This window comes from Ursus maritimus, unplaced genomic scaffold (genome assembly GCF_017311325.1).
Source record: "Ursus maritimus isolate PB19 unplaced genomic scaffold, ASM1731132v1 scaffold_30, whole genome shotgun sequence".
In the NCBI taxonomy this organism is placed as follows: Eukaryota; Metazoa; Chordata; class Mammalia; order Carnivora; family Ursidae; genus Ursus; species Ursus maritimus.
The window spans coordinates 21,883,764-21,901,482 of record NW_024425564.1 but is presented as its reverse complement, the minus strand read 5'-3'; the positions used below and the strand labels follow the sequence as shown (position 1 = coordinate 21,901,482).

The following is a 17,719-nucleotide window of genomic DNA, read 5'->3' as shown; positions in this document are numbered from 1 at the left end:
TGACCCATTAAATCTGTTTAGTGAAATCCTGAGAGAATGAATCTAAATTAGAGTTTTCCAACCAGGGATCTGCAAGATACAAGATACATTTTAACCACCATATACCTGTTTTCTTCTCCATCATTTTCTTACTGATAGGACTATGGATCCACTCTTCTTTTTCTTTTATCTCACTTCCATAGTCTGGAATAGAGAATGTACAGGATGTTCCTCTCCCTAGTACAAGTTTCATCAGGAAATATCACTTGAGACCAGTCCCCCGCTTTCCTTTGGTCTAATATGCTGGTATTACATGTTCTTGGGACTCACGTACCATCTGGTCTGTCCTGCGCAAAGGTAAAAGTCAGTCGGCCACCAACTCTCAACACACAACCAGCACAGAGTTAAAAACCAAACAAACTGGTTTTGATCATTAAACTTTGGTTATGTAAGATGTTAACGTTGGAAGTAGCAGGTTGAAGGAGATACAAGAACCCTTTGTTGTTTTTGTAACTTTTTCTCTAAGTTTAACGTTATTTCAAAGTAAAAATTTTTAAGGAAGCCTGCTAAAACCCTACATTTTTGCCTCGTGTACCTGGCCTGAAGTTCACTAATAATTCACTTTAACTGAAATAAATGGCCTGAAGTTCATAAATAATTCACTGTCATCTTGCACTAACTTTCTTAACTGTTTCTCCTAATATCCTCGGCTCCTGATGACAGTTATGCCCTAGATTCCCTTCTACGGTTTGACACTTGATGCTGTCCCTCAGTTTCTGAATTTTGCCCTCTTTTCTTAAGAACCATTTATTTTTGGATCATTCAGCCCACTTATCTGATATAGCCCCCAGGATCCTTCCCAACATGTAGGTTAGGCTTCCTGGGCTCACAATAGGACTTGTCAAGTTAGTCTTCCAGATATTACAGGGGGTGCCCCACTTCCTAAGTCTGTAGGTGCTCCTCATGGAAAAGTGAGTATGGACAGCTTCACCTCTTACCCTCCTCCTCTCGGAGGCATCACTGTTAGTCCTCTTTCCAAAGTCAGAACTTGGTTCTGAGAGGTTGACCTCTGGTCTATTTCCCATTGGCACTTAATCCCTAAGCCATCCTGACCAGAAGAGGGAGTAGTTACAATAAGGAATCTTCCAGCTCAGTCATGATTAGTCTTCTCAAACTTCAATTGTTTGCTAGTCTGTCCAAATGGATCACTTCCAGTTTCCCACTTGACATCAACTATTATACTAAAATCTTCCTGTTTAAAAAGTTTAGGAGTAGTGACTTTTTCCTCTAATTTTTTGAAGTAATACATGCAAAGAAGAATTTTTAAAACCAGTCACCCATAATTATATCATGCAACAACAAAAAGAGATAGAAACTGAGATATATATTTATTAGAGTCATAATATATTTCAATGCATATTTATTTTCTGGTACTCTTTTCAATGAAGAGTATCTACTAGAAACCTGTATCAAAGCTTCAATATCATGTACAAGAGTTAACATGCCCTTTCATGTTGGGAACCTCTCAAGGATAACTGCTATCACTGCTACCATTTAAAATTGTATGACAAATTTCTGCCAATGTAAGAAGACAAAAAAAGAAAAAAGAAAGAAAGAAAGAAAAGAAAAGAAAAGAAAAACGATGACTTAATTTTGGGAAGGAAGAGCCAAAACTGGCATTTATAGATAATTATCAGAAAATGTGAGGTATATTAGATTGAGAAACTATTAGAGAAGACATTGAAAGGGGCTTCTGGGTGGCTCATTTGGTTGGGTGTCCAACTCTTGATCTCAGCTCAGGTCTTGATCTCAGCTCAGGTCTTGATCTCAGCTCAGGTCTTGATCTCGGGGTTGTGAGTTCAAGCCCTCTGTTGGGCTCCATGCTGGGTGTGGAGCCTACTTAAAAAACAAAACAAAACAAAACAAAACAAAACAAAACACATTGAGAAACTATTAGAAATAATGAAAAAGTTTAGTAAAATCCACGTATAGGATCAAAACCAATTGTTTTCCTTTATGCTACCATCAAGAAAACAGAAATACATTCTAAAAATCCCATTCCCGGTAAGCACAAAGAACTCTTTAAAATACAGGCAAGTAATATAACATGACCTGTGCAAGACTTGCGTAAGAGAACTATATTAGTGAAATACACAACGGGGAACCTGCGTAAATAAGACATATTACAGATCGATGTTGTCAAGGTATAATTACCTCAAAATTAATCAATATGAATTCTGTGCAAATTTCATTAAAATCCTGGTACTATTTTTCAAGAAATTCGATAAACTATTCCTAACATTTGCTTGAAAGTAAATGAGCAAAAATTACCATGAAAATGTTGAAAAAGAGCAGTAAGGGATTCTTTGTCTTGCCACAGAGCAGAGATCTACTGTAATTTTTGAAATACAATTTTGGCATGTGGGTAGACAAAAAAAAATCAGTAGAACAGAGTAGATTCCAGAAAAAGACCCCCCAGGGGAGCCTACTTAAAAATAATAACAAAAATAAATAAATAATTACAGGGGCGCCTGGGTGGCACAGCTGTTAAGCGTCTGCCTTCGGCTCCGGGCGTGATCCTGGCGTTATGGGATCGAGCCCCACATCAGGCTCTTCCACTATGAGCCTGCTTCTTCCTCTCCCACTCCCCCTGCTTGTGTTCCCTCTCTCGCTGGCTGTCTCTATCTCTGTCGAATAAATAAATAAAACCTTTAAAAAAAAAAACAGAAAAAGACCCCCCAAAATATGAGAATTTAATACATACTCATACTAGCATTTGAAAGCAACAGGGAAAAGACGGTATTGGGATAACTGGTTTTCCTTAGCAGAATAAAAATTTAGGTGCCTACCTGAGATCATATGACAAAATAAATTCTAGACGGCTGAAATCCTGAAGAGTTAAACATAGAGGGGGAAAAAACAACAACTATGAAAGTTAAAAAAGAAAATATAGGTAAAGTTTTGTATCATCTTTTGTGTAGGGAACATGTTACAAGTGAGGTTCTCCAAAAATCAGGCTCTAAAATGATAAGTGTGCAAGGGAGCTCTTCACATTCAGTACTTACGGAGGAAGAGAAGGGATTCGGATTAAGGAAAGAAGTTGGGCTGTGATACAATTACAATAAGGCCTTGTTGCACCCCAGAGAGCTCATCAGGTGCTACGGGCCCAGGTTAAAGTGAGGCATTGGGCCTTGATAGCCCCATACCCTCCTGGCACTGGGTGTAGGCTGACCCCGATGGGATGTGACATGGGGTGGGGTCACTCTCCTAGGCTGAGAGTAATTTCTAGGGAAGGCTGACAGCTTCAGTTCTTAGAAGATCCCATTTATCCAGTGCACCATCCACACTTGAGCAGCTTGGATCAGTTTCTTCCTATAAACTTAGAGAGCAGCTCCTCTGAATCCCATTAAGTGTCTTTTCTTGGGGGAAAATGTACAAAGGGAAGACTAGTGGAATGGCCTATAGCTTCCACCATTGCAGCTGGTCCCGGAGCCATAATAGATACCCAGTGTCCCCTTCTTCTCTTCCCCATTCCAGATTCCCCGTATCCTTCACTAGCACCTCTGCCAGTCTGTATGGCTTACTTGGTGAGGTGACCCAGACCCTCATCTGAGAATCTGAGCCTCATCACCATGTACTTCTCAGGCCACGGCTATTGTACTTGTCGTTTATCCTTAAAACTTAATAAGGGAATAGTAAAAGATGCTTGAGTGGAGTGTCTTGCAGTGCCAGGAAATAAAGTGTTCAAGGAAAAACCCACAGTGATGGGGATGTGTCAAAGACTTGAAGCCAACTACCTTTGGCCATAGCTGGAACAATTGGAGAAAAAAAAAGGCAGTATTGAATTTTTTAAAAAAATATTTTATTTGAGAGAGAGGGAGAATGCGAGAGATCATGAGCAGAGGGGAAGGTCAGAGAGAGAAGCAGACTCCACACCAAACGGGGAGCCTGATGCGGGACTGGATCCCAGGACCCTGGGACCATGACCCAAGCCAAAGGCAGACACTTAACTGAGCCACCCAGGCGTCCAAGGTGGTATTGGATTATATAACCTGAAGTTTAAAATAAACATCTATGAGCCCACATTGAGGTAAATAAATTTTTTAATAAATAAGTAAATTGGGGAAAAGAGACAAATCTCCTTTATAGAAGAATTCTAAATAATTTACGTAGGCATTCTATTCTGAAGGAGGTGAAGCATAACGCCCTACTCCTTATATGCAGGTTGCCAGTTGAGACTTCTTTCCAAAGAGTACTGTATGGAAAGGGGAAAAAAACAGTAGCTTTACTCTGGAGACAAACCTGACAAACACTACTTAAGCTAATGGATCAAGGTTAGCCTCAACTCTGGCAAGCTGTGTCGATAGAATGTAGCCTGGCACTTCACCTCTGTGGTCTTCCTCTTCCAAACCCAAAAATCCAATCGAATCATGGGCAAAACACGAGACAAAACCGGGGGGGGGGGCACTTTACAAAATAGCCAACTAGGTACTCCTCAAAATTGTCCAGGTCAGAACAGTCATAGCCCAGTGAAGTCTGTTGACTGAACGTGACGTGGCATTCTAGTTGGGATCTTGGAGCCAATAAAGGACATTAGGCAAAAATTTAGGAAATCTAAGTAAAATGTGCTATGCTAATATAATACGTTGACAATGGGAAAGTCGAGTGGGGTGTATACGTGAACTTTCAGTACTATCTGCAATTTTTCTGTAAAGTTTCTGTAAAACTAAAAATATTCTAAAACTAGAAGTTTAAATATTTTTATGTACTTATTTTTTTTAAGGTTTTATTTTTAAGTAATCTCTGCACCCAACATGGGGCTTGAACTTACAACCCTGAGATCAAGAGTCATGCACTCCACCGACTGAGCTGGCCAGGTACCCCTTTGGGTTTTATTTTTTTTTTAAATATTAGAATTACCTTGTTAAACATGGTCTTTAGTGGATAGTAACCAACCATCAAATAAAAATACACACAAGCCCCAAAGGTGAAAACAATATATTAATTTATTTCCAAAACAACAACATGGACCAGCATTGCAAACAAGGACGGATTTCTGAGTTTCAGCCATCCCCATGGGCTAGCAGAAACCCACTCTCCCAAACACCACAGTCTTTCAATATTAAAGTATTTAAGTTACAGAGATGACCAGCAACAGACATGTAAACATCTTCTATTCTGAGAGTTCTCGTTCTAGATGAGAAAGATCCAGTGTAAAACATTTCTTCTTCTCGGGTGGGGTCATTTAAAGAAGTTGAAAGAAGAAAGATCAAGTCTTAGACTCCGCCGTTAGCTCTGGGTGTGTCCCCTACGTGTCAAGCCTTCACCGCTCTGTACGGCTCCTTCTTTTTCAGTAGCAGGAAAAAAAGGCTTTACTTCAAAGGCATTCCCTTAAATACAATGAACATTCAGCAGGCACCGTCACAGAAAAAATAACAAAATTGTGTGAATTAAAGGTATCATTAGTTGTAGTAACTTTTTTTTTTGTTAGAATAAATAAATATTAAGGAACGTCATGGATTTAGGAGTACAAAAGTAGACTTCACATTTTTCTGAGGTGACGGCACATCTTCTCATAGTAACACTGAGACCACTCTTAAAACCTACCCTCTCTGGTATACTAAATATGGCTTTACTTCACCTTCTCTAAATACTCCATCTCAGGAAATCGAACTAAAGAGACCAGTAAGAACATCCCAATCCTCAGAGAACTTGTTTCCTACGCTTACTAACAACTTCTCTAAGCCTCACTTACTCCATCTGCAAAATGGGGGTAATCATGTGAGTCTCCCCAGAGTGTTGTAAGGTTTTAATGCAATGAGCCATAAGGGAGCTATCAGGATGCCCACAACACAGCAGGCTTTAGCTTGTCTATTCCTTCCCTTCTCCCTTTGGAACAATCTCTGATTTAGACCTCAATTTCTTTTTTCTTTTTTCAAGATTTTATTTCTTTATTTGAGAGAGAGAGAGAACGGGTGGGGGTGGCAGAGGGAGAGGCAGAAGTGGACTCCCCGGTGAGCAGGGAGACTGACGTGGGGCTCAATCCCAGGACTCTGGGATCATAACCTGAGCTGAGGGCAGACGCTTAACCGACTGAGCCACCAGGTGCCCCTAGACCTCGATTTCTACTTACTCGTATTCTTGGCCTGCTCTCCCGATCTAAACTCTGCATGTGAAGGTGCTGAATGACAGGCCATCCATGAGATTCTCTACAGCAGCCCTGCCAACGCTGGTGCTATTACCAAGAATGTTAGAGTGAAAAAGCTTCTGTCTTCCTTTTCTCCTCGTGTCAACACGGGTCTGGGGCACAACAGGCGCTCAAGAAATACTGACTGCATGCTGAATGAACGAACTGGAGAAAGGAACGGGACAAGGGATCCGTGACACGGATGCTCACTCACAATGGAAAGCTCTTAAAAATCCAGGCACTCTTATTAGCACTAAGCATTGTAAATCTACTCAGAGAATACTCTCTGAGAATAAGCTACTCGGAGAATATTCTGGAGTCCTTAAAGCCTCATGGCATAGAATTTGGACTCCATTTTGCAGGTAAGATCACTTCGGTGGGGGTGGAGGGTGGTGACCGAAGAGGAAAGTGATTCATTCTGAGGTTAGAGACTCAGGACAAGATTCATGCGATAGCACCTCTCTTCTAAAAATATCTTCATTCTGTGGGAACACTTCAGCGTTCTCCATGGAAAGCAATGGCAGAAGGACTAGCCCACATTCTGACACCCAACAAGAAATGTCCTGTTTCCCTGGGATGGCTTTGCTGAAGCAGGAGGCAGGGGCCGATGCCCGAAAGCATATCCTGCCTCCTGTCCAAGACTTTACATTCTATACAGGACTCAGACACAGTAAACTGGAAGTGCTAGTGTTGAAACTTGGGAACAAGATCTAGTTCTCCCTTCTGGTAGCTCAAGGTTTAAAGGAGTTGCTGAGTTGCCCAGAAAGCTGTTTCTATGCCTACGTGTGGCTGAGCAAAGAGGAGTGGTGTCCACAAACGTGTGGTTACAGATGTGTCATAGAAGATTCCTTCAAAGAAACACAATTCCTATTTTCCTAAACAGTATTATCTACGGTTCTCCTTTCCAGGATAACATTTCTCTATAATGAGTATCTGATCTGGTGCAAAGGCCTGACATCAGTTCAGTTTATCACTGATCAGAGCAGGAGCCCGACACAGAAGGCGCATCAGGAGGCCGCCAGTATGGCCAAAATGCCACCATCGCCCTGTGCAGCCATCCTGATAGTGGAGGTCACAGTGTCCATGGATGTTTTCACATAGAATAACATGGTAGGTCCTGCAGCCACAACCTCATTCCGGCCACCCTTCACATAAGCAAGGCAAAGTTCTCCCACAAAGGAAGGCTCTTCTTTCCAGCTGTGAGGGCCCGTCGAGCACGTGTTACGGTGGATCAGAAATACCAGCTGGGCTGTATTACTGTTTCACTCTGATTTAGGGTTCTTTCTCGAAGCCTCAGTTCTAGGCATTCCACGGTGAGGGGGTATGTGGAAAGCTCAAACTTGTTAGCGAAGAGGCTGGGCGAATTGATCAACCACTTCAAGTCTCCGTTTCCATAGATACAAATGCCGTGTACGTAGTGGCCTGCAGAGGAGAGAACACGAGGCAGTCAGACATGCTGGTGTTCCAAAGCTGGGGTAGCGAAGCTGCCCAGCCCTAGAGTCTCCGGAGTAACTAAAAAGTGTGCTGAGGGTTAGGGGATTCTAAACAGGATCGTGTAGGCCCAGCCCACAAGGAAGGTAGGCTCTTTATAGGAAGACAAAAGGTACGCAGAGGTTCTTAAAGAACAGGAGATGGAAATAATACAAAGCGAGAACACAATAGGCGTCACAGGATAATTTGTGTATTATCAAATGAGAGTGATGGATGAGAGGTTCTAGAAGGGTACAGATGGGAGAGGTCTTTATGCGTTGCTCTGGTCAGGCCTGTTCTGTGAGCCTATCCAAGCGCCTTCTTTTATCTCCACTTAATGAGAATGAACCTCACTGACAGGACATGTCAGGACTCAACTCCTCACCCCCTCCAAGTCTCCCTGGGTCCTTCTCCTCCTTTCTCTCACACTCCACATCCAATCTGATAGCAATTCTGCCAGCTCAACCTTCAAAATACTAATAGAATTGACCCCTTTCCACCACCTCCACCCCTACCATCCTGGCCCCACACCACCTCCACCTTCCTGTCGGAATTGTTACAATAACTGGATTCCACCGCCTCCGGCCTCCACCTGGTCTGTTAATATAGTCTCAGCACAAGAGCCAGAGCGATTTTTGTAAATGTAAGCACATCATGATGTCTCCTCTGCTCAAAACCCTCTAAGGGCGTCTCATCTCATGTGGAGGAAGAGCCAAAATGCTAGCAATGGCGTTGAAAAGTCCTCAGAATGTGGCCTTTACCTCCCACCACTTGCTCAGCCACTTCCGCCACACTAGCCTCCCCGCTGGGCCGGAGCACACCACGCATGCGCTACCTGAGAATCCAAGTTGCTCTTCCTCCCCCCACCACACCCCAGGTACCTGCCTCGAGGCTGTGTTCTCAGTGAGGCCTCCTCTGACCCCTCTTTCCTCCTTCCCTGATTCATTTTCCTCTTGGCTCTCATTACCAACAGATAGATACGTATGTCAGTGCCACGAAGGCAAATATTTTGTTTATTGTCTTTCTTTCCAGATAATTGTTTATTGTCTTTCTCCCTGGACTAGAACATAAGGTCCAGAAGAGCGGGAACTTGAGACCATTTTGTTCCCCTCTGTGTCCTCTGCATCTGGAACAGTACGAGGTAAATATGAGGTATTACATCAATAGCTACTGAATGAATGGATAGAGAAGGATGACTGGAGAGTGTGTGGAGGGATAGAACTGGGGGGGCATCAGGGGCACAGATGGTGGCTCCATTTGGGGACAATGCCTCTGGGAAAATGTGCAGACGTGGGAATTTTCTGCTAGAATCAGAAGTTTGGTTGGGAAGTGGGTTAGAAGAATGGTAAGAAGTTGAACCTCTTTTCTAGAGGTTTCTTGGCATAGAGTAGAATGACTATGGTTGACTAACCTAAAACAAACTCAAGGGCTGGGCCTTTTTTTTTTTTAATCCCATAAATAGGGAGAGTGAATGGGGTGAAATGAACTTTACTAAGATTAATTTTGCAGAGCTTTGCAGGATACATTAGAAATCAATCATGAGGCCACACTAACAACTTAATGTAAACCAGAGAACTGGTTCAAAGTTAATGGCTGCCATGAGTAGGGAAGGAAGGGTATTAAAAATAGAACAGAGAAGGGCTGACAGGACTTGTGATTAATTTAATGTGCCTGGGAAAAGTACAATAGAGAGTGGAAATCACGGGGCATGGAAGCGAGAGTTGTGGGAAGTCAGAGAAGAACCTGGGGGGAGGGGAGAGAGAACAGAACGCACAAGCAGCCCGCCCCTGCTTAAGAGAATGAAGTGAACAGGAGCGACTGTTTCAGGGTGGCTGGAGGAGAGGCCGCGCAGACAACTCGGTCTTCAGGCTAGAGGCAAGCACTACACACTTGAGGGAGAAGAGAATCCCTACCCACGCGTACAGGGGGCAATGCAGGAAGGCAAGAGAGCAAGGGGATCATTTAGGGGAACCTCACAAGGCTGAGACTCCCAGCTGGCGACCCCGGTTGTGAGGATGAGTAGCTTTTCCTCTCAAAACAGGAAGCGACAGTGAGAGTGTGTCCAAAGTACCCTGAGATGGAGGAATGGGATGGCATGACAAACTGATAGAGGGATTTCGATCAAATGTCTTGGAAGTTCTTCCTCAAGCTGCAATTATTACCTTTTGAGAGCAGAAAGGCCATTTTAGCATAAGATTGAGAGTTTAAAGCGAGTAGGAAAGATGAAAAGGACACCAGGAAGATAATGAGGAAAATAAAAGAATAAGTAGGCAGCCAGGAGGGTCTAACCTCCCTATGGGGGGTGAGTCTGGGACAGGCCTGTAACAGTCTGCAGCAATGCTCTGCTTAGGGAAACACAAATGGCATAAAGCAGATGGTGGTAATCGTTATGCACAGGAATGGATCTTGTAGGGTCAAATGGCAGGGGAATCTGGGATGCTGGGTGAAAACAGCATGGGACAGCTGACCCAGTGCACAGGCTGGACCAGGGAGTCCTCAGAAGGAAGCTAGTAGAAGGAAGAAGCTGGGACAGTTGAAACCTTGGCAATCCCAATTTTAACAAAGCAACCACGTTCCAAACAATAACGTATTTTAGGTGTGGGGATACAGCAATGAACAAATTGGTCAAAACTCCTAGCCCTCTTGGAGCTTCTATTCTGATCTGGGGAGAAAGGAAGACATAAGGTGTGTAAGCTGGTGAAGAAAATTCGTAGAGCAACAAAGAGATTGTAATCAGAGGTGGGAGCTCCACGTTCAAGACCACAGAGCTAGAGTGCTCTCAGTGATTTTAACTGCTAACAGGACCTGCCGAGCGGGTACACATTCACGCGTTCAGAACAATTCCTATTACTCACAACCAAGGGGAAGAGGTCCAGATCGTACTCCTGACTTGCGGGTTTGGCATGCACTATTCTGCCTCCTCTGGGTCTGTCTTTTTCTTTTCCCTATCTAGTGGTTTGGGGGACAAACTATTTTTATGCTCTGGACCCTTCAAGGCTTTCAGATGTTCACTGGTATCACAGGTGCTAAGAGAAGAAAAATGTCTGAGAGGCTTGAGCCGCCCAAGCTGTATACCGTAGGTAGCTCCCTGGCTCGGGGCTACTCTCATGTGCCCACCTGTCGTGTGATAAGTAAAGGTCCATCTAAAAATGCAAACCTGACTAGCCTATCCCTTCTCTGTGGGGTAGGGCCTGGACACAGGTGAGGACAGGAGACTGAACGCAAGGCTCTACAGAGGGGCGGGGGTTGGTGGCTGATGCACAGTGAACAGGAGCTTCCGTGGTGGGGGCCAGAGCCACAAAGTAATGACGTCACATGGGTCCCTGCCGTGGAGGCTGAAGTCCTCCCGAGTTACAGCTGGAGAGGAGGTGGAGAAGCAGATCAGAGGATGACCAGAGAGGTCCTAGAGGGAGGGTGACAGGGTAATGGGAGGATGGAGTATTGTGGAGAAGGCAACACAACCCAAATATTGAGACCCCTACTAATGATGACGGTCTCTTTTCTAAAGAAGACCCAGGAGATCCAAGGCAAAGCGACCTCCTCCCCACCGTCCTCCTTCCACCAGGAGGGCAGGCTGTGATGAAATGCAGGTGGGTGGCACCGGCTGTCCTCTGGGGACAGTACGTTGGGCGATTAAGGTAAAGACATGAATACGCTGAAGAGCAGACGGTAGGGTGACGTGAGGATGTGGCCATCTGCAACGGAAGGGGACGCTCAGAAAGACAGGAGAAGGGGTGGGGTGTTATGGAGAGCTGCAGAAAGGCAGCCATTGGAGGTTTTCCTCTGAAACGTTAGGTGTCGATGAGATGGACCCGAGAGGGAAGCCAGAGACTGCAGGTGGACAGACTGAGGGACGAGTGGAGGAGGCAAAGCTTTGTCACCACAGGGAGCAAGAGTGAAAGCCTCACACTCGCTCTTCCACTTAACCACTCACCCACCTCCTGTTACGGGCTGAATTGTCCCCCGCCCCAAATTCGTATGTTGAAGTGCTAGCGTCCCCCCACTCCGCCCCAACCCTATACCTCAGACTGTGACCGTATTTAAGACAGAGCCTTTGAAGAGCTGTTCAAGCTAAAATGAGGTCATATAGGATGGACCCTAATCCAATATGAGTGGTGTGGGTATAAAAAGAGGAGATGAGGACCCAGACGCACACAGAGGGGAGACCACGTGAGGACACGGGAAGAAGGCGGCCATCTGTAAGCCTCTCAGGAGAAACCCAATCCGTAGCCACCTTGATCTCCAACTTCTAGCCTGCAGGAGTGTGAGGAAATAGATTTCTGTTGTTGAAGCACTCGGTCTCTCATGCTTGGTTATGTTAGCCCTAGTTAATGAATACCATGCCCACACGTACCAGGCGAGAATTTGAATGGAATGTAGACCAGGACTGATAAAAGCCCTTCTTTATAAAGTTCTACAGAAATGAAAACTACTGGGGCACCTGGGTGGCTCAGCTGGTTAAGCGTCTGCCTTCAGTTCAGGTCATGATCTCAGGGTCCTGGGATTGAGTCCCTCTCAGGCTCCCTGCTCAGTGGGGAGCCTCTTCTCCCTTTCCCTCTGCCTGCCGCTCCCTCTGCTTGTGTGCTCTGTCAAGTGAATAAATAAAATCTTTAAAAAAAAAAGAAAGAAAGAAATGAAAACTGCTTAAACTTTCTCATCCTTGTCTGTTTGGAGGAGAAATCTCTCTTGTTAGCGTTGCCTGCCATCATGTCAGAGCTGCAGCAAATACCTCCCAAGCCAGCTGGAAGCCTGTCTGTGGGGGGAACAGAGGCTGGCGTGAGGGGCGGGGGTGGAGGTCTAGCTTGCTCCGTGGTGAGAACATGACATCACTTCTCACCCTGACCACTTTCCCCTCCTAACCCCTGCACTCCTAAAAGGAACAAAAGAGGAATAAATAAAAAGAAGAAAGCAGAAACTAGCAAGAAATATCATCATGAGTTGAGCCTACCTGTACACCCACTTGGTAATCATGAGCTGGAGAACATCAGTGAGATACCTGAATTTACTTTTCTTTTTCTTTCTTTCTTTTTTTTTTTTTTAAGCAGGCTCCATGTCCAGCGTGAAGCCCAATATGGGGCTTGAACTCATGACCCTGAGATCAAGACCTGAGCTGGGATCAAGAGTCTGATGCTTAACCGACTGAGCCACCCAGGCACCCCCCCTAAACTTACCATGTCTTGAAGCCTCTAGCTACTCTAAGAACTCACAGATTGTTCTAAATATACCAGCAGTTCTGTCCATGAGAACCCCTATATTTCACAATGCCTTCATGCCAACGCCAACAAGCAGTGTGGCCTCAACGTGTGGAATGAATGGCTCACCATGGCAGCCTCCGTGTTTATCTTCCATGTCGATCCACTTTATAGCCCTGAGGTTACCTGTCCAGGATGCGTTTGGCATGGCACCAGGGACACCTGCAGTGTTGACAAAGAAGAAAAGCAGAAATGAGAACCAAGAGAGAAGGGTGTCACTTCATCAATGAAGCCTCTGAGGTATGCTTATGCTTTCGGTAGATTGTCTTCACATTAGATTTTCCATCAGGGTGCAAAACCTCAAAAACTTACAGTGTACAAAGCTGGTGTTTATGAACCCCGCCTTGCCACCCGTAAAAGAATATATGCATAACTGTTTGGTCATAATGTGTGCCCAAGCCTGCAAAATAGAGTTTAAGAAATACCACAGCGTGAAATCATAAGGCAGATGGAAAAGTTGGGAGATTGGGGTTATCTCTCAATGGCCTTCCAGTGAATTTATTTTCAATCCTAATTATTACAGCTTTTTAAGACTTTTCAGATGACTTGTATCTTAAAATGAAAGCTCAGAAAACAGGCTACTGTATGTGCTAATAAGCACGAGTAAGTGGGAGCCCTCCCTATGAAGTTGCAATATTAGGCATACAGAAGGGAATATCTTGTTCACTACTTATGAACTCAAACAAATCCCTTAACATGCTATGCTTTTTTAAATTATTTTTTATAAGCAATCTCTATACCCAGCATGGGGCTCAAACTCATGACCCCAAGATCAAGAGTCCCATGCTCCATTGACTGAGCCCGCCAGCATCCTTTTTGTTAAAGGGCTTCTTGAGCATTTGGTGTTGCCAAGATTGTGCTGGGCCCTGGGGAGAGGGAGAGAAACAAGACATGGTTCTCCACTACCCAGTGAAGATATACTGTCGACCCCAAGCAGTAGGTTTCGAGCTTTGAGTTTGTCTGAGGAAGACTGGTGTGCACTGACCTACCCATCTTCTCTATATCTTTCAGCTGTTCTTTGGCCCAAAGTTTAGTGGCTGACCCCTTAACTAATTAGTTATCTAACTCACCATTGAAATGTAAAGAGCCTTTAAAAAGGAGAGGAGGACTTTAGGTCCCCACGAAGCCAGGGCTTTTCCATCTTGGCATTATTGACACTTTATTTATTTATTTTTGCATATTCTTTATTTTTATTTATATATTTTTAAATTTTATTTTTAAAACATTTTTAATTTTATTTACATTCAATTAATTAGCATGGAGGGCATTACTGACACTTTAAACTGGATAATTCCTTGTGGTAGGGCCTGTCCTGTGAGTTGTACCGTATGTAGCAGCATGCCTGCCTCCACCCACCAGATGCCAGCAGTACATAGCCCTGAGCTGTGACAATCAAAAACATCTTCAGGCGTGGCCAAATGTCCCCCGGGAGGTGGCTGGGCAAACTGCCCATTGGAGAAATACAATGCTAAAGTTTTTTTCTTTTCTCTTTCCCTTTCTTTTCAGATTTATTTATTTGAGAGAGAGAGAGAGAGAGAGCACGTGCACGCGCGTGAGCGGGAAGGGCAGAGAGAGAGGGAGAGAGAATCTCAAGCAGCCTCCCCGCTGAGCATAGAGCCCGACTCGGGGCTTGCTCCCAGGACCCTGAGTTCATGACCGGAGCCAAAATCAAGAGTCAGATGCTCAACCAACTGAGCCACCCAGGCATCCTGCGCTAAACCATTTCAAATAGCCCTCTCCATCTCAAGAAATTTTGGACAGGTCAGAGAGTAAAGGGTCCATTTAATCCTATAGAGTAGTTTTACCCCAAGATTTCCATTACTGGAAAGTAAGTATATGGGAATCAAAGGCAAATGCAACAAAAGAAGAAATATTTTGCTTCATAAGAGCTCCAGCAATTTTCACCAGTGAGCCATGCAATCTGAATGTAATTGTGGTGTAATGGCACCACGCGCATGAAACCTGAACCCAGACTGTAATAGTCCTTTCTCAGAAGATCGGGTAGGCAGAATAACGGCCCTCCCCATGACATACATTCAAAGAAGTCCGGATCCTAATCTCTGGAAACTGATATTATGTTATGTTACAGGGAAAAATGGAATTCAGTTTGCTAATCAGCTGATCTTAAGATAGGGAAATATCTGGAATTATCCAGCCTGGACCAATGCAATCACAAGGGTCTTTAACAGTGGAAGAGGGAGGTTTTGAAGAGCTGGGTTTTTTGTTTGTTTGTTTGTTTGTTTGTTTGTTTGTTTGTTTTTACCATCTGAAGGTTGAGGAAGGGGCTAAGTTACATGGGTGGCCATTAGAAAAGGTCCAGACCCTACAGAAAGGAATGGAGCCCAGTCAATGCTTTGGTTTTAGTCTGGTAAGACCCGTGTCAGACTTCTGTCCTACAGAATTGTAAGATAATACATTTATGTTGTTTAAATTGCTAAGTCTGTGGTAGTTTGTTACAATGGCAAGTAAAAACTAATATACATACTAATGAGACAAAAAATTACCCAGGATGATAGATATTTTTTAATAAGGAAAAAAAAACTGGACAAGACCAATACTTTACAAAAAGTTTAATTGGATTAGGCACATAGACATGTTTCCTGTTTAAGAACATTAATAAAAAATGTGCATTTTCAGAAGAAAAAAGCTCTGTTCTTTTGACCTGATGTCACATGATAATTATATGATGATCTAAATCAAGAACTGTGCCGAGGTCTCCCAACTAAAATTAAATTTTGCACAGCCTTTCCTGCAAATGGCATGAATCCTTACCCCTAAGGGCTTGCTATAAGACAGATTCTTTTTTTTTCCCCTCACTGCCAAACTTGAAAAGTTTGCTTATAAATATTGAGTAGTCCCCAAGAAAAATACCATTTATTAAGCAATATTTCTTTTTAGTGCTTTGATTTGCATTTATTACTTTAAAAATTACTTTAGCTCTTGCCTTTCCCAAGAGAAGCTTCTGTATTTTGTTCTTAGTACACATCTTAAAAGAATTTAGAATAAAACTTGCCTTGGTTAAGTTGGCAGTCCAGAAACCAAAGAGATAATCTGGTATATTCACTTGTGTCCACAAGATTAGCTGACATGGATGTAATTTTTTACAAGTCTGTTTTGATGAAAAGCTACAGCAGAAGAGTGTGAAGAACATATTGCCATAACAAAAAGTCCCTACCCTCCTTTACATGACAACATTTTTTAAAGGACAAGGTATTTTTTTTCTCTTTCATTCTGCACCAGAATCGGCATCTTCACAAGATCCCCAGCACATCTTGGCACGCGAGCACGTCTAAGAAGCTCTGGACTGTAACCAGCATTGCCAAGAGGACATAGCTTCTGTCTCCTCTCTCCTGGAAGTCTCTCCCTCAGCCTTCACCAGGTTTCTGGTTACCTTTTCTTTCCCCTTTCCCCACATTTTGCCCTGATGAAGAAATCTGGTACTATGTACCTTCTTTTTTTTTTTTTTTAAAGATTTTATTTATTTGACAGAGAGAGACAGCCAGTGAGAGAGGGAACACAAGCAGGGGGAGTGGGAGAGGAAGAAGCAGGATCCCAGCAGAGGAGCCTGATGTGGGGCTCGATCCCAGAATGCTGGGATCACGCCCTGAGCCAAAGGCAGACGCTTAACGACTGAACCACCCAGGCGCCCCGGTACTATGGGTACTATGTACCTTCTATCCTTTGGTTAATTTAACAAACCTGTCCGCACTGCAGGGAATCCAGCCATTTGAGTAGACCGCTCATATCACTTTCTTGAAGACCATCAGCCCACCTGGTGTGGGGAAAAGCCTTGATGAGCGGAAGACCCGTCCTCATGGTGCCCTGACTTCACAGCACTGGGCCCACGGGGGGTTCTCAGTCAATGTTAAAGGAGTGAATGGGTGTGGCATGCAAGGGTTGCCCAACAACTCAGTCTTCAGGAGTGACGCTAGGACCACTTAGCTTGTGTGTGGCTAAGACAGGCCTGCTGTCCACCTTGGTTTCGGAAAAGGTCACTGTACTTGAAGGTGTAATCGTGCTCTACCTCTCGGTATCAAAAAGTATTTATCTTCCTCTCTTAGCCAAGGCCAACCTGTTCCCGTCAGCCCTACAGCAACTGCTTACGCGGCCATCAATCACCCGTCTGCCCCATGGGTCCTGCCTGGTATAACTAGCTTTGGGAGGTGATAAGGCCCTCAACAAGATTTCCGGCGCCAGCTCAAATATCAACTCAACGTGACTGCTTCGTAGGCACTGCTGGATTACTACTGTGAGGGGATAATAGCAAGCAAGAGGTTGAAGGGTCTAAATGCACCGTGTCCACTACGCAGTAGTTAATGCGGCTTGGGTTAAAACATATGCGGAGACCCCAAAGCTACTGATCCCATCACTTGTGCCAACGTCGGGATGCTCCTTCTACTTCCTAGAAGTTCTACTAAGCATAATTCTCTCCCAGAGAATGACCCGTGGCAGAGGCCACCCCACCCCACAGCACCCCCGCCCCCCATGGAACACACTGGCCTTCCCACTGGGATTGGGGAACTTAGTTCTTACCCCAGCTTTGTCACTACCCAGCTGGGTATCCTGGAACCATCATTTAAGGCCAGACAGACTCATCTTTCAAATGAAGGAGAGAACAGATGAGCAGTTTTTCAACCTTGTAGACTGCCATCCACAGAAAAACAATTTTATCCCATCGTCGGCGCACACACGTACATAAAGTAAACACAGGTTTCATGAACTACGTAGGCTTATTACATGTAATGCACTGTTTATTTCGTGTTATTTTCTCATATTAAAAACTCTGGTCAAAGCCTACTAAAGTGATTTCTGGATCCACTCATGGGAAAGA

The 17,719-nt window shown here is 44.2% G+C and overlaps 1 protein-coding gene across 1 annotated transcript in view; it reads right to left on the bottom strand.

The window, feature by feature from the left end:
* Positions 1–4,967: 4,967 nt before the first annotated feature.
* The window catches only part of LOC103664926 (glucosaminyl (N-acetyl) transferase 2 (I blood group)), a 31,012-nt gene continuing 18,260 nt past the window's right edge, over positions 4,968–17,719 (bottom strand). The window contains exons 2-3 of the mRNA XM_008692822.2: positions 12,958–13,050; positions 4,968–7,588 (exon numbers count right to left, since the gene is read on the bottom strand). Of these exons, the coding sequence (XP_008691044.2) occupies positions 7,398–7,588; positions 12,958–13,050 (284 nt within the window). The 3' untranslated portion in view covers positions 4,968–7,397. The remainder of the gene's footprint in view (positions 7,589–12,957; positions 13,051–17,719) is intronic.